The following is a 19,711-nucleotide window of genomic DNA, read 5'->3' on the forward strand; positions in this document are numbered from 1 at the left end:
CCCCCCCAAGCTTGGGAAGCAATGATGCAGGTCTCACCGTTGGTGCAGCCACGAGGTCTGGAACTCTTTGCTGGTGACCGTATGAGATCCCCTTTCCCGCGAGATCTTCCATGGACTGAATCCAGGACTTCACTAACAGAACTGACGAGCTGCGCCACGTGACTGTGACCCTCAGACAGAAGCTAGAGGGGGGAACAATGGAGAAAGAAGAGGCTATAAGGAACATTTATGGTAATTATTTCAATCACAATCCGAGCTTCTACTGTCTGGCATGTGCCAGTCCTCACTGTCCTGCTGGTATTCCATTCAGGACTCCTACATATATATAATCATCCTGGTCTTGTGTGAAGCTAGACGCAATATAAAACTCTGCCCACACACATGCTCCACCCACATGACGTGCCAGTAAAAAGCTCTACCCCAACATACCTTGTGACTAGCATCATTGAAAAGCTCCACCCTAATGACTAGTGTCCCAGTGAAGCTCCTCCCACACACTTCCATGCTCCACCCTTATGACTAGTGACCTCTTTCTCCTGGTCAGGGTGACAGCAGCCTCCTTCCCCCTTACAGACTGTATAAACCTCTCGGTGCCATTCTTGCTCTCAGCAGAGGTGCAATTACAGCCGTTCCTACCTCTCACAGCCTGCAGCAATCACTTGGCATTTGTACTGAAGTTTGTACCATGTGCTCTTGCCAGATTCTGGTTGGCACAGATCTGTCTGTGTGTGCAGAGAGCCAGCACAGCCATGTGTTCTGCATCAAGCGGTGCCAAGCATCTCTGTATGTATGCTGCCGCTTCCCATCACTGCGGAATGGAGACTTCATAGTCACTTAAAGGGATAGAATTTGATGTGGACTGTGGGCTGCCATATTGGCTGGTATGACATTATGGATGGGGGATGGTAAAGTGGGGTGTTACCTGTATGAGTCTCCCCTGCTCACTCTGCAGCGCCCCAAGCTCAGACACCAGTCCACTCTGCCCTTTCCGCAGGCTCTCCCAGTCCGCTCGCTGTCGGGAAACTTGTGATACCATCTGTGACACTTGGTCGGCCAGTCCTGCCAGTAGTGCCCTCTCCTTGCCCACTGCCGCTTTCATCTCTGAGTCATGGTCGGCCAGTGCGGATATCAGGGAGGACTGAAATCCATCCAGGCGAGGCAGCGGGTCGGGGCAATTGGGGTCGATGAATATATTGATGTGTGAGCTATCCGCCCTCTCAATGGTGACCAGCGCGTTGGGGTCCTCCATGTTGGTAGTGATGACTGGTGGGGGTTCGGTGGACGGGGCGTGGTAATGATTCATAAACAGGACGGCTCCAGTGACGGTGACAGCCAGCAGGACAGCCACGGACAGCAGCACCGTGCACAGGATGTAGCCACAGCTGGTCCTCTGCAAGAGAAAAGAAACAGTGGCTTAGTCAAGAGCTCTGCTACCAGCTGCCCATCATGCTCTAGTCCCATCCAGAGCTGCATTCGCAATTCTGCTGAACATTACTGTTAAAAAGCTTTGCTAAACCCCTCTAATGCATCATGGCAGACACTGAACCAGTGGGGGATGTAAAGCCATGTGCAATAGTGAGATGATACATGAAGAGGTAGGACTGGACCATAAGATGTACCCATTGTCTGATCTAAAAGCTTGTGTTGAACGGGCCATGGGGCCAAAATTGCCCCTTCTACTGAACTGGCAAAACCAGCATTAAAATATTGCAATTGGGGGTTAAGCGATATTTATCGTAAAGGCTGAATGACGACACCATGATCCTGTGGAGCCGTCTCTGTTTGGTATACACCCCTGCTTAGCCAAGGAGAGGGAGGATGAGACCGTGACTGTCTTAAGATAACTCTGAGCCAATCAGGAACTTGCATTGCTTGCTACATTGTTTACAATATATTGCTGATGTCCCCCTGGGGAAAAGCCTGGCAAGTTTATAGGCTGCTCTCCCAGACAATATGGCGGACAATATCATCACATTATCCCTTGGACAGGGCTGTGGAGCCTATGTCAATTTTGGTGGTGTCAGAGTTGGAGGTAGTGTAAATTGGACCGACTCCTAAAATATATAATACATTGGGTACAGTAGTACAATGCAGGATGAGCTGAACATTTTCCTCATAATTTGAGAAAGTTATGAAATGTCCTGTAGATATCTGTTCTGTTCCTGATCTAAGGATCTGGGCTTTTAGTTGAGATGAATCTGTGCTGCACTTTATACACATGCACAGTAGTGACCAGTGCTGGGGAGCCATAGATGAGAAGAATCTGTGCTGGACTTTATGCACATGCTCAGTAGTGACCAGTGCTGGGGAGCCATAGATGAGAAGAATCTGTGCTGGACTTTATGTACAGGCTCAGTAGTGACCAGTGCTGGGGAGCCATAGATGAGAAGAATCTGTGCTGGACTTTATGTACATGCTCAGTAGTGACCAGTGCTGGGAAGTCATAGATGAGATGAATCTGTGCTGCACTTTCTGCACATGCTCGGAAGTGACCAGTGCTGGGGAGCCATAGATGAGATGAATCTGTGCTGCACTTTATGCACATGCTCGGTAGTGACCAGTGCTGGGGAGCCATAGGTGAGATGAATCTGTGCTGCACTTTATGCACATGCTCAGTAGTGACCAGTGCTGGGGAGTCATAGATGAGATGAATCTGTGCTGCACTTTCTGCACATGCTCGGAAGTGACCAGTGCTGGGGAGCCATAGATGAGATGAATCTGTGCTGCACTTTATGCACATGCTCAGTAGTGACCAGTGCTGGGGAGTCATAGATGAGATGAATCTGTGCTGCACTTTCTGCACATGCTCGGAAGTGACCAGTGCTGGGGAGCCATAGATGAGATGAATCTGTGCTGCACTTTATGCACATGCTCGGTAGTGACCAGTGCTGGGGAGCCATAGATGAGATGAATCTGTGCTGCACTTTATGCACATGCTCAGTAGTGACCAGTGCTGGGGAGTCATAGATGAGATGAATCTGTGCTGCACTTTCTGCACATGCTCGGAAGTGACCAGTGCTGGGGAGCCATAGATGAGATGAATCTGTGCTGCACTTTATGTACAGGCTCAGTAGTGACCAGTGCTGGGGAGTCATAGATGAGATGAATCTGTGCCGCACTTTAGGCACATGCCCAGTAGTGACCGGGGCTAGTGAGTCTTAGGGGTTTGGCTTACTGACTCCACAGCCCTGGTCATGTGACCTCCCAATGCTGACAAGCTTACAAGGCCGTGGCACTGATGTAGATCTTACCTACTGATCATTACCGGGCGCTCTCCCCTGATGTATTATTACAAATGTGTACGATATGACCGCCGGCGCCGGATTCTGCTCTAATTTTTATGAGCTTTTCTCTGTGCCAAAATTAAGCAGATTCTGCTGAGCAGCATCTGCGGGGACTTGCTGCCACAGAACAATCTGCGGTGAAGTCACAACCATTAAGTATGTGCCCCCCACGGAGGACGGGTCTGATGAAATGATGGAACGTATGGATAGTCATTACTACGTTATATTCCGAGCAGTAAGGTCTCTCTTCCCATTTTCTTTTGGGGTAGAGCCTAGCGCAGCATCAATCAGATGACGGGATAATTAGCGTTGATAAAGATGGAGGCATTTTTATGTTGCCTGCCCCTTGTTACTTGCATTATTCTGCTCTAAAATCCAATCTACAATCTGACAACTCTGTGAAATACCAGGTTGTCACAGCCGAATCCTCTGACACCGCTGGGCTCTGCTACACTGTAACCGCCTGCTAAGTATTCCATGGAAAAAGCTAGAATGGCGGAGACTCGGCGGGAGCCTTCATGTCTTGGAGGAGCTGTCCCTACAGGGCTCTCGTGGAGACGTTGGAGCTGTCAGACAGGGGAGTGGGGGCTCTTTTCCTAAAAGCATGGCGTACGGCGCGTGTGACTCCGGCGGTGGCCGCCATATGTCTCCATGTGACATGTTTCATTAGTCGGAGAGTTGTCACTGCCTGCCGCTGAGCTGTCACGTCTGCTGTCTCTTCATCGATATCGTTACCTTTCCTCCACATCAACAAATCTACATGCGGCCACTGATGTCTCTGCGCAAATCCCCTCCCCTATCCATCCTCGCAGACGTCTGCAACCAGGATGGATCTCGTCTGCTGGTTCATCTCTTGTCCTGATCCCCCCAAGCCTTAGATCAACCTGGTTCTGACAGAACATGCAATGTATTCCATATCTGGAAGGATTTTCATGCCGCGGTCACGTGATGGCGGCTTTGTGAGAAGGTTGGAGACGTTTAAAGGCGGCAGTTTCTTCAGTTTTCCACCCGGGACGTGTCTGCACTATCCGACTATCTAGCAAAGAACGGATGGATTTGTTCCAGACTATTGGAATTTGCCCCTTATATTTTGTGGCGAAGCTGGCCCTTTAATTTTTTGACTCCCGAACTGGGGTACATATATTTAGTGGGTGCGGTTCTGGAGGAGGGGAATGGGTCATGTGACTGGCGGGGCTTCTTATCTGACCTTTACATGGTGCAGATTTCTTTGTTCACTTCAAAGGATCAGCAGAATCTGATACTGATAGAAATCAGCGCGGCGCCATGACAGCCGCTCCGTAGTCACAGAACCGCCCACAAATAATGGAAGCTTGTCAATCACAGTAACTGATCTTACAGCAAAATCTACAATGACACAAATTAATGAACGGAAGTGGGGCAGCGCACGAGCAACTAATATGTTTAGGGATCTCCTCACTCTCTGCTTATGGCAGAAGTTTGGGGAGGTGGGGATTGGGATACAAACAGGCTTGGACTGGCCCTCAGGAGAACAGAAGAATCCTCCGGTGGGCCCCTGTGCAGGAGTGGGCCGTCACCCTCTTATTTAAGAATTACTTGGCACTAAATACATGAATCACTACAGGTCCTTCTCAAAAAATTAGCATATAGTGTTAAATTTCATTATTTACCGTAATGTAATGATTACAATTAAACTTTCATATATTATAGATTCATTATCCACCAACTGAAATTTGTCAGGTCTTTTATTGTTTTAATACTGATGATTTTGGCATACGACTCCTGATAACCCAAAAAACCTGTCTCAATAAATTAGCATATCAAGAAAAGGTTCTCTAAACGACCTATTACCCTAATCTTCTGAATCAACTAATTAACTCTAAACACATGCAAAAGATACCTGAGGCTTTTATAAACTCCCTGCCTGGTTCATTACTCAAAACCCCCATCATGGGTAAGACTAGCGACCTGACAGATGTCAAGAAGGCCATCATTGACACCCTCAAGCAAGAGGGTAAGACCCAGAAAGAAATTTCTCAACAAATAGGCTGTTCCCAGAGTGCTGTATCAAGGCACCTCAATGGTAAGTCTGTTGGAAGGAAACAATGTGGCAGAAAACGCTGTACAACGAGAAGAGGAGACCGGACCCTGAGGAAGATTGTGGAGAAGGACCGATTCCAGACCTTGGGGAACCTGAGGAAGCAGTGGACTGAGTCTGGTGTGGAAACATCCAGAGCCACCGTGCACAGGCATGTGCAGGAAATGGGCTACAGGTGCCGAAATGGGCTACAGAGAAGCAGCACTGGACTGTTGCTAAGTGGTCCCAAGTACTTTTTTCTGATGAAAGCAAATTTTGCATGTCATTCGGAAATCAAGGTGCCAGAGTATGGAGGAAGACTGGGGAGAAGGAAATGCCAAAATGCCTGAAGTCCAGTGTCAAATACCCACAGTCAGTGATGGTGTGGGGTGCCATGTCAGCTGCTGGTGTTGGTCCACTGTGTTTCATCAAGGGCAGGGTCAATGCAGCTAGCTATCAGGAGATTTTGGAGCACTTCATGCTTCCATCGGCTGAAATGCTTTATGGAGATGAAGATTTCATTTTTCAGCACGACCTGGCACCTGCTCACAGTGCCAAAACCACTGGTAAATGGTTTACTGACCATGGTATTACTGTGCTCAATTGGCCTGCCAACTCTCCTGACCTGAACCCCATAGAGAATCTGTGGGATATTGTGAAGAGAAAGTTGAGAGACGCAAGACCCAACACTCTGGATGAGCTTAAGGCCGCTATTGAAGCATCCTGGGCCTCCATAACATCTCAGCAGTGTCACAGGCTGATTGCCTCCATGCCACGCCGCATTGAAGCAGTCATTTCTGCCAAAGGATTCCCGACCAAGTATTGAGTGCATAACTGAACATTATTATTTGTTGGTTTTTTTGTTTGTTATTAAAAAACACTTTTATTTGATTGGATGGGTGAAATATGCTAATTTATTGAGACAGGTTTTTTGGGTTATCAGGAGTTGTATGCCAAAATCATCAGTATTAAAACAATAAAAGACCTGACAAATTTCAGTTGGTGGATAATGAATCTATAATATATGAAAGTTTAATTGTAATCATTACATTATGGTAAATAATGAAATTTAACACTATATGCTAATTTTTTGAGAAGGACCTGTATATACAGACGCATCTTATTCATGTAACAATCTGCCCAGTCCATTGTTATAATAATTTGTGATTGAGGATAATGTCACAATTGCATGTAGCTGAAAAGTGGGGCCCTGGAATTTGTTACTGGTGGGCCCCTGGCACCCCAGTCTGACACTGGGTATAATCTCACTGCAGAAAAGCCAAATGAGAAAGGGGTCTGGAGGAGGAGGACAGAGGGGTCTGGAAGAGGAGAACAGAGGGGTCTAGAGAAGGGTGACAGAGGGGTCTGGAGGAGGAGAACAGATGGGTCTGGAGCAGGAGAACAGAGGGGTCTAAAGGAGGAGGACAGATGTATCTGGAGGAGGACAGATGGGTCTGGAGGAGGAGGACAGAGGCATCAGGGGGAGGTCAGAATGGTGTGGAGGAAGAGGACATAGGAGTCTGGAGGACAGAGGGGTCTGGAGCAAGAGGACAAAGCAGTTATGAGGGGGACATGGAAGTCTGGAGGACAGAGAAGTATGGAGAAGGATAAAAAGGTCTGGAAGAGATAAGAAGGTCTGATGGAGGAGGACAGAATGGTGTGGAAGTGGAGGATGACAAAAGGGTCAGGACTCAGGAGGAAGAGGAGGACAGAGGGGTCCGTAAGTTCTGAGGGGTCTGAAGGAATAGGACAGATGGGTTTGGAGATGGTGGAGACTACAGAGAGGTCTGGAGGTGACAGATCAGTCAGAGATCTCTATTTTAGGGTGCAGTGATGGCTCTATCCGCCAAATCCTCCCTGGTAGTGTTCTTGCTTTCTCTTAGTGACAGGGACATAATTTGTTTCATGATGAGATGGGATTTATTTTACTGTAATGGTTGGTTTTACTCCACTGCCCACGAATCCACCGACACCTGTAGAACGAGCGCTTCTGTGTTATGAGTATATGTGGGAACACAGGTTGTTGTTAATGTATCATATTGGCAAGAATCTTTCTAGGAGTCCTCAAGGGCCCCAAGACAAGATCAAATAAAGGCCCAAAAGTTGCTGGTTCATGGCAAGAGTGCATTCTATTCTGTGCATCCATGTGATGGGCAAGTGACAACAATCTATTACTCTCTGTTATCAGCCAATTCTGGTGGTGTCGACTGTAAGATAGGTGAGTACAATCTATTTCTCCCTTGGAGGCATGGGCCCTCCTACTGGTCTCTTGCAACCGTGCCGTATAGCAGGGTGGCGGTCCTTTTTAAGACCACTGCAGTTGAATGCAGACGATTATTTGAATTAGAAATGGGGAGATGCTTGATCCTAGATGTCTCCATCGGGGGACAGGAGCTTCGGCTCATTAACATCTATGGTCCCCAGTCCAAGTGGGACCGCAAGTGTCTCTTCATGAAGATCAAACCTTTCTTATTTTTGAGTCGGCAGGTGGTCTTTGGAGGGGATTTCAACAACGTTACGAGACTCTGTGATAGAGGAGGTCCCGGAGACCGGCTGGCTTACGATTGTGTTGCGCTAAATAGGATAGTAAGTGAGGCACGCCTGGTGGATGTCCACATCCGGCACAACACAGGCCACGCGGGATTCACCTTTTTTAGAGGTAGTCAGTGCAACTCTAGGAAAGACAGGTTTTATTTGAAGGAGGAGGCCGTCTCTTCGCCGTTGTCGGTTATGGAGGTGGAGTTCTCCGATCACTGTTTGATTATGTTTTTTCTGAACGTTACAGAGACTCCACGGATGGGAAGAGGTTATTGGAAGCTGAACATGTCACTCCTTAACCCCTTAAGCCCCGAGGGTGGTTTGCACGTTAATGACCGGGCCAATTTTTACAATTCTGACCACTGTCCCTTTATGAGGTTATAACTCTGGAACGCTTCAACGGATCTTGGCGATTCTGACATTGTTTTCTCGTGACATATTGTACTTCATTTTAGTGGTAACATTTATTCGATATAACTTGCGTTTATTTGTGAAAAAAACGGAAATTTAGCAAAAATTTAGAAAATTTCGCAATTTTCCAACTTGAAATTTTTATGCCCTTAAATCACAGAGATATGTCACGCAAAATACTTAATAAGTAACATTTCCCACATGTCTACTTTACATCAGCACAATTTTGGAACCAAAATTTTTTTTTCTTAGGGAGTTATAAGGGTTAAAAGTTGACCAGCAATTTCTCATTTTTACAACACCATTTTTTTTTAGGGACCACATCTCATTTGAAGTCATTTTGAGGGGTCTATATGATAGAAAATACCCAAGTGTGACACCATTCTAAAAACTGCACCCCTCAAGGTGCTCAAAACCACATTCAAGAAGTTTATTAACCCTTCAGGGGTTTCACAGGAATTTTTGGAATGTTTAAATAAAAATGAATATTTAACTTTTTTTCACACAAAATTTATTTCAGCTCCAATTTGTTTTATTTTACCAAGGGTAACAGGATAAAATGGATGCCAAACGTTGTTGTACAATCTGTACTGAGTACGCTGATACCCCATATGTGGGGGTAAACCACTGTTTGGGCGCATGGCAGAGCTCGGAAGAAAAGGAGCGCCATTTGACTTTTCAATGCAAAATTGACAGGAATTGAGATGGGACGCCATGTTGTGTTTGGAGAGCCCCTCATGTGCCTAATCATTGAAACCCCCCACACGTGACACCATTTTGGAAAGTAGACACCCTAAGGAACTTATCTAGATGTGTGGTGAGCACTTTGACCCAACAAGTGCTTCACAGAAGTTTATAATGCAGAGCCGTAAAAATAAAAAATCATATTTTTTCACAAAAATGATCTTTTCGCCACCAATTTTTTATTTTCCCAAGGGTAAGAGAAGAAATTAGACCACAAAAGTTGTTGTGCAATTTGTCCTGAGTGCGACGATACCCCATATGTGGGGGTAAACCACTTTTTGGGCGCATAGCAGAGCTCGGAAGGGAAGGAGCGCCATTTGACTTTTCAATGCAAAATTGACTGGAATTAAGATGGGACGCCATGTTGGTTTGGAGAGCCCCTGATGTGCCTAAACATTAAAACCCCCCACAAGTGACACCATTTTGGAAACTAGACCCCCTAAGGAACTTATCTAGATGTGTTTTGAGAGCTTTGAACCCCCAAGTGTTTCACTACAGTTTATAACGCAGAGCCGTTAAAATAATTTTTTTTTTTTCACAAAAATGATTTTTTAGCCCCCAGCTTTGTATTTTTACAAGGGTAACAGAATAAATTGGACCCCAAAAGTTGTTGTCCAATTTGTCCTGAGTACGCTGATACCCAATATGTGGGGGGGAACCACTGTTTGGGCGCATGGCAGAGCTCGGAAGGGAAGGAGCGCCATTTGGAATGCAGACTTAGATGGATTGGTCTGCAGGAGTCACGTTGCATTTGCAGAGCCCCTGATGTACCCAAACAGTACAAACCCCCCACAAGTGACCTCATATTGGAAACTAGACCTCCCACGGAACTTATCTAGATGTGTTGTGAAAACTTTGAACCCCCAAGTGTTTCACTACAGTTTACAACGCAGAGCCGTGAAAATAAAAAATCCTTTTTTTTTCCCACAAAAATGATTTTTAGCCCCCCAAATTTTTATTTTCCCAAGGATAACAAGAGATCTTGGACCCAAAAAGTTGTTGTCCAATTTGTCTCGAGTACGATGATACCCCATATGTTGGGGTAAACCCCTGTTTGGGCGCACGGGAGAGCTCGGAAGTGAAGGAGCACTGTTTTACTTTTTCAATGCAGAATTGGCTGGAATTGAGATCGGACGCCATGTCGCGTTTGGAGAGCCCCTGATGTGCCTAAACAGTGGAAACCCCCCAATTATAAATGAAACCCTAATCCAAACGCACCCCTAACCCTAATCCCAACTGTAACCCTAACCACACACCTAACCCTGACACACCCCTAATTCTAATCCCAACCCTAATCCCAACCGTAAATGTAATCCAAACCCTAACCCTAGCCCTAACCCTAGCCCTAACCCTAACCCTAGCCCTAACCCTAATGGGAAAATGGAAATAAATACATTTTTTTTAATTTTATTATTTTTCCCTAAGGCTAGGTTCACATTGCGTTAGGGAAATCCGTTTAGCGCTAGCGGATTGCGCTAACGCAATGTCTTTTTAGGTGTCGTGTTTAGTGGTCGCGTTAACGTCCCCGCTCTGGAAGATCGGGGATCGGACCTCGGGTGCGCCGCGGACGCTGCAAGCAGCGTCCGAGGCGCGCCACAAGAGAACGGCACCTTGCTAGCGCGAGCCGAAAATGGCACGCTCTAGCGATGCGCTACACCCGAAAATCACATTGCTGTCAATGGGTGTGCTAACTGACCCGTTGCACGGCGTTAATTGTGACATTTTCGCCGTGCAACGCTGTCCGTTAGCGTTAACCCATTAACGCAATGTGAACCTAGCCTAACTAAGGAGGTGTTGAAGGGGGGTTTGATTTACTTTTATAGCGTTTTTTATATCGGATTTTTATGATTGGCAGCCGTCACACACTAAAAGACGCTTTTTATAGCAAAAAAGTTTTTGCGTCTCCACATTTTGAGACCTATAATTTTTCCATATTTTGGTCCACAGAGTCATGTGAGGTCTTGTTTTTTGCTGGACGAGTTGACGTTTTTATCGGTTACATTTTCGGACACGTGACAGTTTTTGATCGCTTTTTATTCGGATTTTTTGTGAGGCAGAATGACCAAAAACCAGCTATTCATGAATTTCTTTTGGGGGAGGCGTTTATACCGTTCCGCGTTTGGTAAAATTGATGAAGCAGTTTTATTCTTCGGGTCAGTACGATTACAGCGATACCTCATTTATATTATTTTTTTAAATGTTTTGGCGCTTTTATACGATAAAAGCTATTTTATAGAAAAAATTATTATTTTGGCATCGCTTTATTCTGAGGACTATAACTTTTTTATTTTTTTGGTTATGATGCTATATGGCGGCTCGTTTTTTGTGGGACAAGATGACGTTTTCAGAGGTACCATGGTTATTTATATCCGTCTTTTTGATCGCGTGTTATTCCACTTTTTGTTCAGCGTTATAATAAAGCGTTGTTTTTTGGCTCGTTTTTTTTTTTTTTCTTACGGTGTTCACTGAAGGGGTTAACTAGTGGGCCAGTTTTATAGGTCGGGTCGTTACGGACGCGGCGATACTAAATATGTGTACTTTTATTGTTTTTTTGGTTTTTTTTTTAGATACAGAAATGTATTTATGGGAATAATATTTTTTTTTTTTCTTCTTTATTTAAGAATTTTTTTTTTTTTTTACCTTTTCACTTTGTCCCAGGGGGGGACATCACAGATCACCGATCTGACAGTGTGCACAGCACACTGTCAGATCGGTGATCTGACATACAGCCGGGCAGGATTAGAGCTGCAGCTGCAGCCTGATCCTGACCCGGAAGTGCTCCCTGCAGGACCCGGATGCAGCCCCGCGGCCATTTTGGATCCGGGGACTGCAGGGAGAAGACGCTCGGTACACGGTGAGTACATCACCGTGTACCGATCGTCTCAGGGAAGCCTGCAGGGAGCCCCCTCCCTGCACGATGCTTCCCTGCACCGCCGGCACACCGTGATCATCTTTGATCGCGGTGTGTCGGGGGTTAATGTGCCGGGAGCGGTCCGTGACCGCTCCTGGCACATAGTGCCGGATGTCAGCTGCGATAGGCAGCTGACACCCGGCCGCGATCGGCCGCGCTCCCCCCGTGAGCGCGGCCGATCGCATATGACGTACTATCCCGTCACTGGGAATTAAGTCCCAGGTCACCTGGACGGGATAGTACGTCATATGGGATTAATGGGTTAAGGAAGAAGCTATAAGACGGTCCTTTGAGGAACTTCTTCAGAGCCAGGTACCGTTGCTGGGCCTAAGTAAAACTAAGTCTGAGTGGAGTTCAAACATCGGGTGGCGAGATTCTTCCGGCAACGCTCGAACCTCAGAAGCCTGAACAGGGATCGCCTGTATCAGAGCCTGAGGAGGAAACTCGAGCATCTTGTCTCGACTGGAGGTGGCCGCGAGGAGATCTCTAGTGTGAAATCCTTGCTGAAGTGGTCTCAGTACGAAAGGCACGAATCTTTGGTTTTTGAGAGGGAATACAGGAAATACTAGTCACCCGACCCTTACAGAAGCTGCAAGATGTCAGTGAATAGTAAGATAGTGACGGGGCTGATGGACACTACAGGATCCCTGAGAAGATCCAGATCAGGGATCTTGGAGGTCGTCAGTTCATACTACTCACACCTCTTGTGAAGGAGGGAACTGGATCGTGACAGGATGTTGGCTTTCCTGTCTGAAGCTGTTCCTGAGCCAGGGGCTGACCTCTTGCTGGGTGGCTTGGCAGAAGCGATCAAAGAAGAGGAAGTGAGACTGGCGATCGTTGGGCTCAGGGCCAAAAAATCGCCAGGTCTGGATGGCTTAACATCCAAGTTCTTGAGGACCTTTAGGGACTCCTTGGTCCCCCTCTTGACTCAGGTGTTTAATGAGTGTCTCTCTTCGGGCACTCTGCCGAGATCATTAAGGAGGTCAGCTTTGATCATTTTGTCAAAGGGTAAGGATCCGTCACGCATTGAGAATTGGCATCCCGTAGCACTTCTCAATGTGGACAGGAAGGTTTTGGCTAACATACTTTTCAACAGGCTGGTGAAGTTTGCACCGTGGCTCCTTTCGGAGGCCCAGCACTGTTGCATTCCTGGCCGTAGTACTTTCAGTGCTGTTCTAGGTTTCCGAGAGGCCGTGGAGCAAGGCTTGCCTTTGGAAGGGGTTCTTGCTGACCCTGGATCAGACAAAATCCTTTAATCGGGTCGACCACGAGTAGCTCTGGTCCACTCTTTTGAGGTATGGTCTGCCTGGAGGGTTTGTGGACTGGCTTAAGACCTTGTACGCAGGGGCTGAGACTTTTCCTCTGGTAAATAGGTGTATTGGTCTTTCGGGGTAGGATCTGATGTCCGCCAGGGCTGCCCTCTTAGCCCTTTGCCTTACATGTATGCGATCAATCCCTTTCTCAGAAGGGTCGATTGTGGACCGTTGGCGGGGGTGAGGATGGGAGGCGTGGCGCCAAAGGCTATCCTGAGATTAGTGGCCTACGCGGACGATGTCACGTCTTTGTTTCTTTGCAAGAGGAGGTGAAGGCGGTGATGTCAGAAAAGGAGAGCATCCGGGTCCAAGGTCAACTAGGACAAATGTGAGAGTCTCTGGCTGGGTGGCGGGGATCCAGGGTTTGATCTTCTGGACACCCTCCCGAACCCCAAGAACATGCCAAAGCCCTAGGCATCGAATTTGGCCAGGGTAGGGAAGGCAGAATCAAAACTGGGAAGGCAGAATCAAAGGTGTCACCCAAAGAGTGGACCAATGGAAGGGTTGGTCTTTGACCCTGAGGGAAAGGGTTGGCCTGTGCAAAGCTTTCCTGCTCCCCTTGCTAATCTACCTGGGCTACGTCTGTGTCTTGCCAGAGCCTCTCTGGACACGGGTCTACATTCTGTTCTTCCACGTGTTATGGGGGAATAGACTGAACCTAGTCAAGCGGGAGGTCACTTACCGCACGAGGAGACTAGGGTGGTTGAATATGGTGAACCCTGTGGTGTTCCTAGTGAACACCTTTTTGAAAGTTAATGTGGAAAGCCTCTGAAAAGAAAGGGCTCCTCCATGGGTATATGCCTGCAAGGGATGGTTTCAGCCTTTCTTCCAAGAATGGAAGACAGGGGGAAGATTGAAGGATCTTCCCACACCGCACAGGCATCTGCCGGCTTATGTTACCCCGGTTCTGAAAATGATGCGCTGGTAGGGTCTGGGAATGTGGGAGGTGAGGTCCCTCCCAAGGAAACTCCTTGACATGCGGGTCTTGCTTTCGCATTTTCAGAGACCATTGGTCCTCAAGGACTGCCCAAGTTGGGATCTAGAGGTTGGGTTGAGTTTGTTATATCTTAGCAGCATCCCCAAGAAGTATTGGGACTTGACTTGGCGCTGCTTCCAAAGTAAGTTGTATGTGAGGGACAATCTGAAGAACAGGAGCTCAGAGGACAGGAATTGCCCCCGTGAGGTTTGTGCTACCAAGCTGGAAAGCATGGAGCACTTCCTGCTTCATTGTACCTTTAATACAGAGGTGTACAACAGGGTGGGCGCTTCCACTGGCTGATCGCGGCTGGCCACTCTGTCCTATGCCAAGTGGGCCTGTGTAGTGTTCAGAGACCTCGGGAGAAGGGACCGAGCCACTTTATTCTTAGTCAGCGCAGTGGTCAGGTACTTCACTTGGAACGCAAGAGTTTTAGTTTCGACGCAGAGTAAAATCCTCCGTGTAGATGAACTTTCTAGCAGCATCCTAGGTGCCCTGGTGAAAGTGCCTTCTCTGGAGTTCAAAAGACTGGGTGCCTGGAGGGCGGCCCATCTCTGGAGGGGTTTCTCCTTCGGGGTGCCTTAGTCCATTAGCGCTCCTATATCCTGGTGGTGGGCTGATGTCTTTACACCCTAGAGTTTTGTTTTGTATTTCTGTTCCCTGAAATAGAAGGTTTGCAGGCATCGAACTTGAGCCTTGGGTGGTGAGTATGTAGGTTGTGTTCTGTAATGTTGATTTATGTATATATTGTATATAGTGTATTCTATGTATTGTATATATTGTGTATAATAGAGGGTCTAAGGGTACCGTCTCACAGTGGCACTTTGGTAGCTACGACGGCACGATCCGTGACTTTCCAACGATATACTTACGATCTCGCTGTGTCTGACACGCTACTGCGATCAGGGACCCCGCTGAGAATCGTAAGTCGTAGCAGATCGTTTGAAACTTTCTTTCGTCGTCAAGTGTCCCGCTGTGGCGGCATGATCGCATCGTGTAACAAAGGTGTGCACGATATTCTCCACCTCCTCTGCTGATTCTACATCGCAAATACGTCATGAACTTATCGCTCCAGCGCCGTGGATTGCGAAGTGTGACCGCAGTCTACGACGCTGGAGCGATAATGGAGCGAGGCTGGAGCGTCACTGATCGTGCCGTCGTAGCGACCAAAGTGTCACTGTGAGACGGTACCTTTAGTTAGGTTGGGTGGGGTGATTGGAGGGTTCAACAGCTTTGATAAGAGACTTATCTGGCCTGGCCCAGACCTCACCTGGGGAAAAACTTTGGGGCCTGATCCTAGCTCGGATAATTCCTGAACTTTGTGGCCAGAGCTAGATCAGGGGTGGCGGGCTAGTTAGTGTAGGTGTGTGAGATATATATATATATATATATACATATATATATATATATACATACACTGTATATATATATATACAGTGGGGCAAAAAAGTATTTAGTCAGTCAGCAATAGTGCAAGTTCCATCACTTAAAAAGATGAGAGGCGTCTGTAATTTACATCATAGGTAGACCTCAACTATGGGAGACAAACTGAGAAAAAAAAATCCAGAAAATCACATTGTCTGTTTTTTTAACATTTTATTTGCATATTATGGTGGAAAATAAGTATTTGGTCAGAAACAAAATTTCATCTCAATACTTTGTAATATATCCTTTGTTGGCAATGACAGAGGTCAAACGTTTTCTGTAAGTCTTCACAAGGTTGCCACACACTGTTGTTGGTATGTTGGCCCATTCCTCCATGCAGATCTCCTCTAGAGCAGTGATGTTTTTGGCTTTTCGCTTGGCAACACGGACTTTCAACTCCCTCCAAAGGTTTTCTATAGGGTTGAGATCTGGAGACTGGCTAGGCCACTCCAGGACCTTGAAATGCTTCTTACGAAGCCATTCCTTCGTTGCCCTGGCGGTGTGCTTTGGATCATTGTCATGTTGAAAGACCCAGCCACGTTTCATCTTCAATGCCCTTGCTGATGGAAGGAGGTTTGCACTCAAAATCTCACGATACATGGCCCCATTCATTCTTTCATGTACCCGGATCAGTCGTCCTGGCCCCTTTGCAGAGAAACAGCCCCAAAGCATGAGGTTTCCACCACCATGCTTTACAGTAGGTATGGTGTTTGATGGATGCAACTCAGTATTCTTTTTCCTCCAAACACGACAAGTTGTGTTTCTACCCAACAGTTCCAGTTTGGTTTCATCAGACCATAGGATATTCTCCCAAAACTCCTCTGGATCATCCAAATGCTCTCTAGCAAACTTCAGACGGGCCCGGACATGTACTTGCTTAAGCAGTGGGACACGTCTGGCACTGCAGGATCTGAGTCCATGGTGGCGTAGTGTGTTACTTATGGTAGGCCTTGTTACATTGGTCCCAGCTCTCTGCAGTTCATTCACTAGGTCCCCCCGCGTGGTTCTGGGATTTTTGCTCACCGTTCTTGTGATCATTCTGACCCCACGGGATGGGATTTTGCGTGGAGCTCCAGATCGAGGGAGATTATCAGTGGTCTTGTATGTCTTCCATTTTCTAATTATTGCTCCCACTGTTGATTTCTTCACTCCAAGCTGGTTGGCTATTGCAGATTAAGTCTTCCCAGCTTGGTGCAGGGCTACAATTTTGTTTCTGGTGTCCTTTGACAGCTCTTTGGTCTTCACCATAGTGGAGTTTGGAGTCAGACTGTTTGAGGGTGTGCACAGGTGTCTTTTTATACTGATAACAAGTTTAAACAGGTGCCATTACTACAGGTAATGAGTGGAGGAAAGAGGAGACTCTTAAAGAAGAAGTTACAGGTCTGTGAGAGCCAGAAATCTTGATTGTTTGTTTCTGACCAAATACTTATTTTCCACCATAATATGCAAAAAAAATGATAAAAAAAACAGACAATGTGATTTTCTGGATTTTTTTTTCTCAGTTTGTCTCCCATAGTTGAGGTCTACCTATGATGTAAATTACAGACGCCTCTCATCTTTTTAAGTGGTGGAACTTGCACTATTGCTGACTGACTAAATACTTTTTTGCCCCACTGTATATATATATGTATATATATATATATATATATGTATATATATATATATATATATATATATATACACAGTACAGACCAAAAGTTTGGACACACCTTCTCTTTTAAAGATTTTTCTGTATTTTCATGACTATGAAAATTGTACATTCACACTGAAGGCATCAGTGTCATCAAAGTAGCCACCTTTTGCTTTGATGACTGCTTTGCACACTCTTGGTATTCTCTTGATGAGCTTCAAGAGGTAGTCAATGGTCTTCCAACAATCTTGAAGGAGTTCCCAGAGATGCTTAGCACTTGTTGACCCTTTTGCCTTCACTCTGCGGTCCAGCTCACCCCAAACCATCTCGATTGGGTTCAGGTCTGGTGACTGTGGAGGCCAGGTCATCTGACGTAGCACCCTATCACTCTCCTTCTTGGTCAAATAGCCCTTATGGTCCAACTAGATGCAAACTGGATGGAATAGCATGCCGCTGCAAGATGCTGTGGTAGCCATGCTGGTTCACTATGCCTTCAATTTTGAATAAATCCCCAACAGTGTTACCAGCAAAGCACCCCCACACCATCACACCTCCTCCTCCATGCTTCACGGTGGGAACCAGGAATGTAGAGTCCATCCGTTCACCTTTTCTGCGTTGCACAAAGACACGGTGGTTGGAACCAAAGATCTCAAATTTGGACTCATCAGACCAAAGCACATATCTCCACTCGTCTAATGTCCATTCCTTGTGTTCTTTAGCCCAAACAAGTCTCTTCTGCTTGTTGCCTGTCCTTGGCAGTGGTTTCCTAGCAGCTATTTTACCATGAAGGCCTGCTGCACAAAGTCTCCTCTTAACAGTTGTTGTAGAGATGTGTCTGCTGCTACAACTCTGTGTGGCATTGACCTGGTCTCTAATCTGAGCTGCTGTTAACCTGCGATTTCTGAGGCTGGTGACTTGGATAAACTTATCCTCAGAAGCAGAGGTGACTCTTGGTCTTCCTTTCCTGGGGCGGTCCTCATGTGAGCCAGTTTCTTTGTAGCGCTTGATGGTTTTTGCCACTGCACTTGGGGACACTTTCAAAGTTTTCCCAATTTTTCAGACTGACTGACCTTCATTTCTTAAAGTAATGATGGCCACTTGTTTTTCCTTACTTAGCTGCTTTTTAATTGCCAAAACACAAATTCTAACAGTCTATTCAGTAGGACTATCAGCTGTGTATCCACTAGACTTCTGCACAACACAACTGATGGTCCCAACCCCATTTATAAGGCAAGAAATCCCACTTATTAAACCTGACAGGGCACACCTGTGAAATGAAAACCATTCCCGGTGACTACCTCTTGAAGCTCATCAAGAGAATGCCAAGAGTATGCAAAGCAGTCATCAAAGCAAAAGGTGGCTACTTTGAAGAACCTAGAATAGAAGACATAATTTCAGTTGTTTCACACTTTTTTGTTAAGTATATAATTCCACTTGTGTTAATTGTTAATTTTGTAATTTTGTACACTGTACTGTGTTTAGGTTTGTTGTAGGGTGAATGTGGTGGTGTAAGCGGGTGGCTGTAAGGTAAGGCAGTGGGACCAGTAGGGTTTTGTTGTGTTTGCGGTGTTGTATAAATTGATTTAGTGTAATATGTTTATAGTGTATATATTGTATATAATATTGTATATAGGACGGTGTGAATGTAGCTGGGGGTGTATACAGCAGTTTGAATGAAGCTGGGTCGGGGGTCTTACTTGATTTTATACTATTCATTATTTTACGGGGGTATTCATGTAGTTATGGTTATTTTTATCCCTTTATTTTATTTTATTTTTTTTTACTTTCCCTGATTTGTAGGTCATGAACTTTATCCATTTTGTTTCCATTTCTGGTTTATTTCTTTGTGATTTGTGTCTGATTCTGTCGTTTAATTGGAGCTTTGTTCTTATGTTTTGTTCTGTTGTGTTTTATTTTGTCATGTATCATAGTTGTGTCACGTGAAGTATTTTTATAGAATAAAAAAGACCTACAATCTATTATTCTCTGTTATCAGCCATTACTGGGGAGAGGTGACTGTAGGACAGGTGAGTACAAGCTATTACTCCCTGTTATCAGCCATTTCAGTGTGGGGAGAGACTGACTTCACCTCCAGACATTACACCATATGTGACTGATATGTGCCCCTCTTATAACGCTCCAGTACTGATATATCCTCCAGACATTACACCACATGTGACTGATATCAGCCCCTCTTATAACGCTCCAGTCCGGATATAACCTCCAGACATTACACCATATGTGACTGATATCGGCCCCTCTTATAACGCTCCAGTCCGGATATATCCTCCAGACATTACATCATATGTGACTGATATCTGCTCCTCTTATAACGCTCCAGTACTGATATATCCTCCAGACATTACACCATATGTGACTGATATCAGCCCCTCTTATAACGCTCCAGTACTGATATATCCACC

The 19,711-nt window shown here is 46.0% G+C and overlaps 1 protein-coding gene across 2 annotated transcripts in view; it reads right to left on the reverse strand.

Moving 5' to 3' along the window:
- The window catches only part of FIBCD1 (fibrinogen C domain containing 1), a 109,919-nt gene that overhangs the window by 9,820 nt on the left and 80,388 nt on the right, over positions 1 to 19,711 (reverse strand). For both annotated transcript variants that reach the window (XM_069747532.1, XM_069747533.1), the window contains exons 3-4: positions 923 to 1,390; positions 38 to 182 (exon numbers count right to left, since the gene is read on the reverse strand). In XM_069747532.1, coding sequence (XP_069603633.1) covers positions 38 to 182; positions 923 to 1,390 — 613 coding nt within the window. The remainder of the gene's footprint in view (positions 1 to 37; positions 183 to 922; positions 1,391 to 19,711) is intronic.

The sequence above is a fragment of the Ranitomeya imitator genome, chromosome 2, assembly GCF_032444005.1.
Source record: "Ranitomeya imitator isolate aRanImi1 chromosome 2, aRanImi1.pri, whole genome shotgun sequence".
Classification (NCBI taxonomy): Eukaryota; Metazoa; Chordata; class Amphibia; order Anura; family Dendrobatidae; genus Ranitomeya; species Ranitomeya imitator.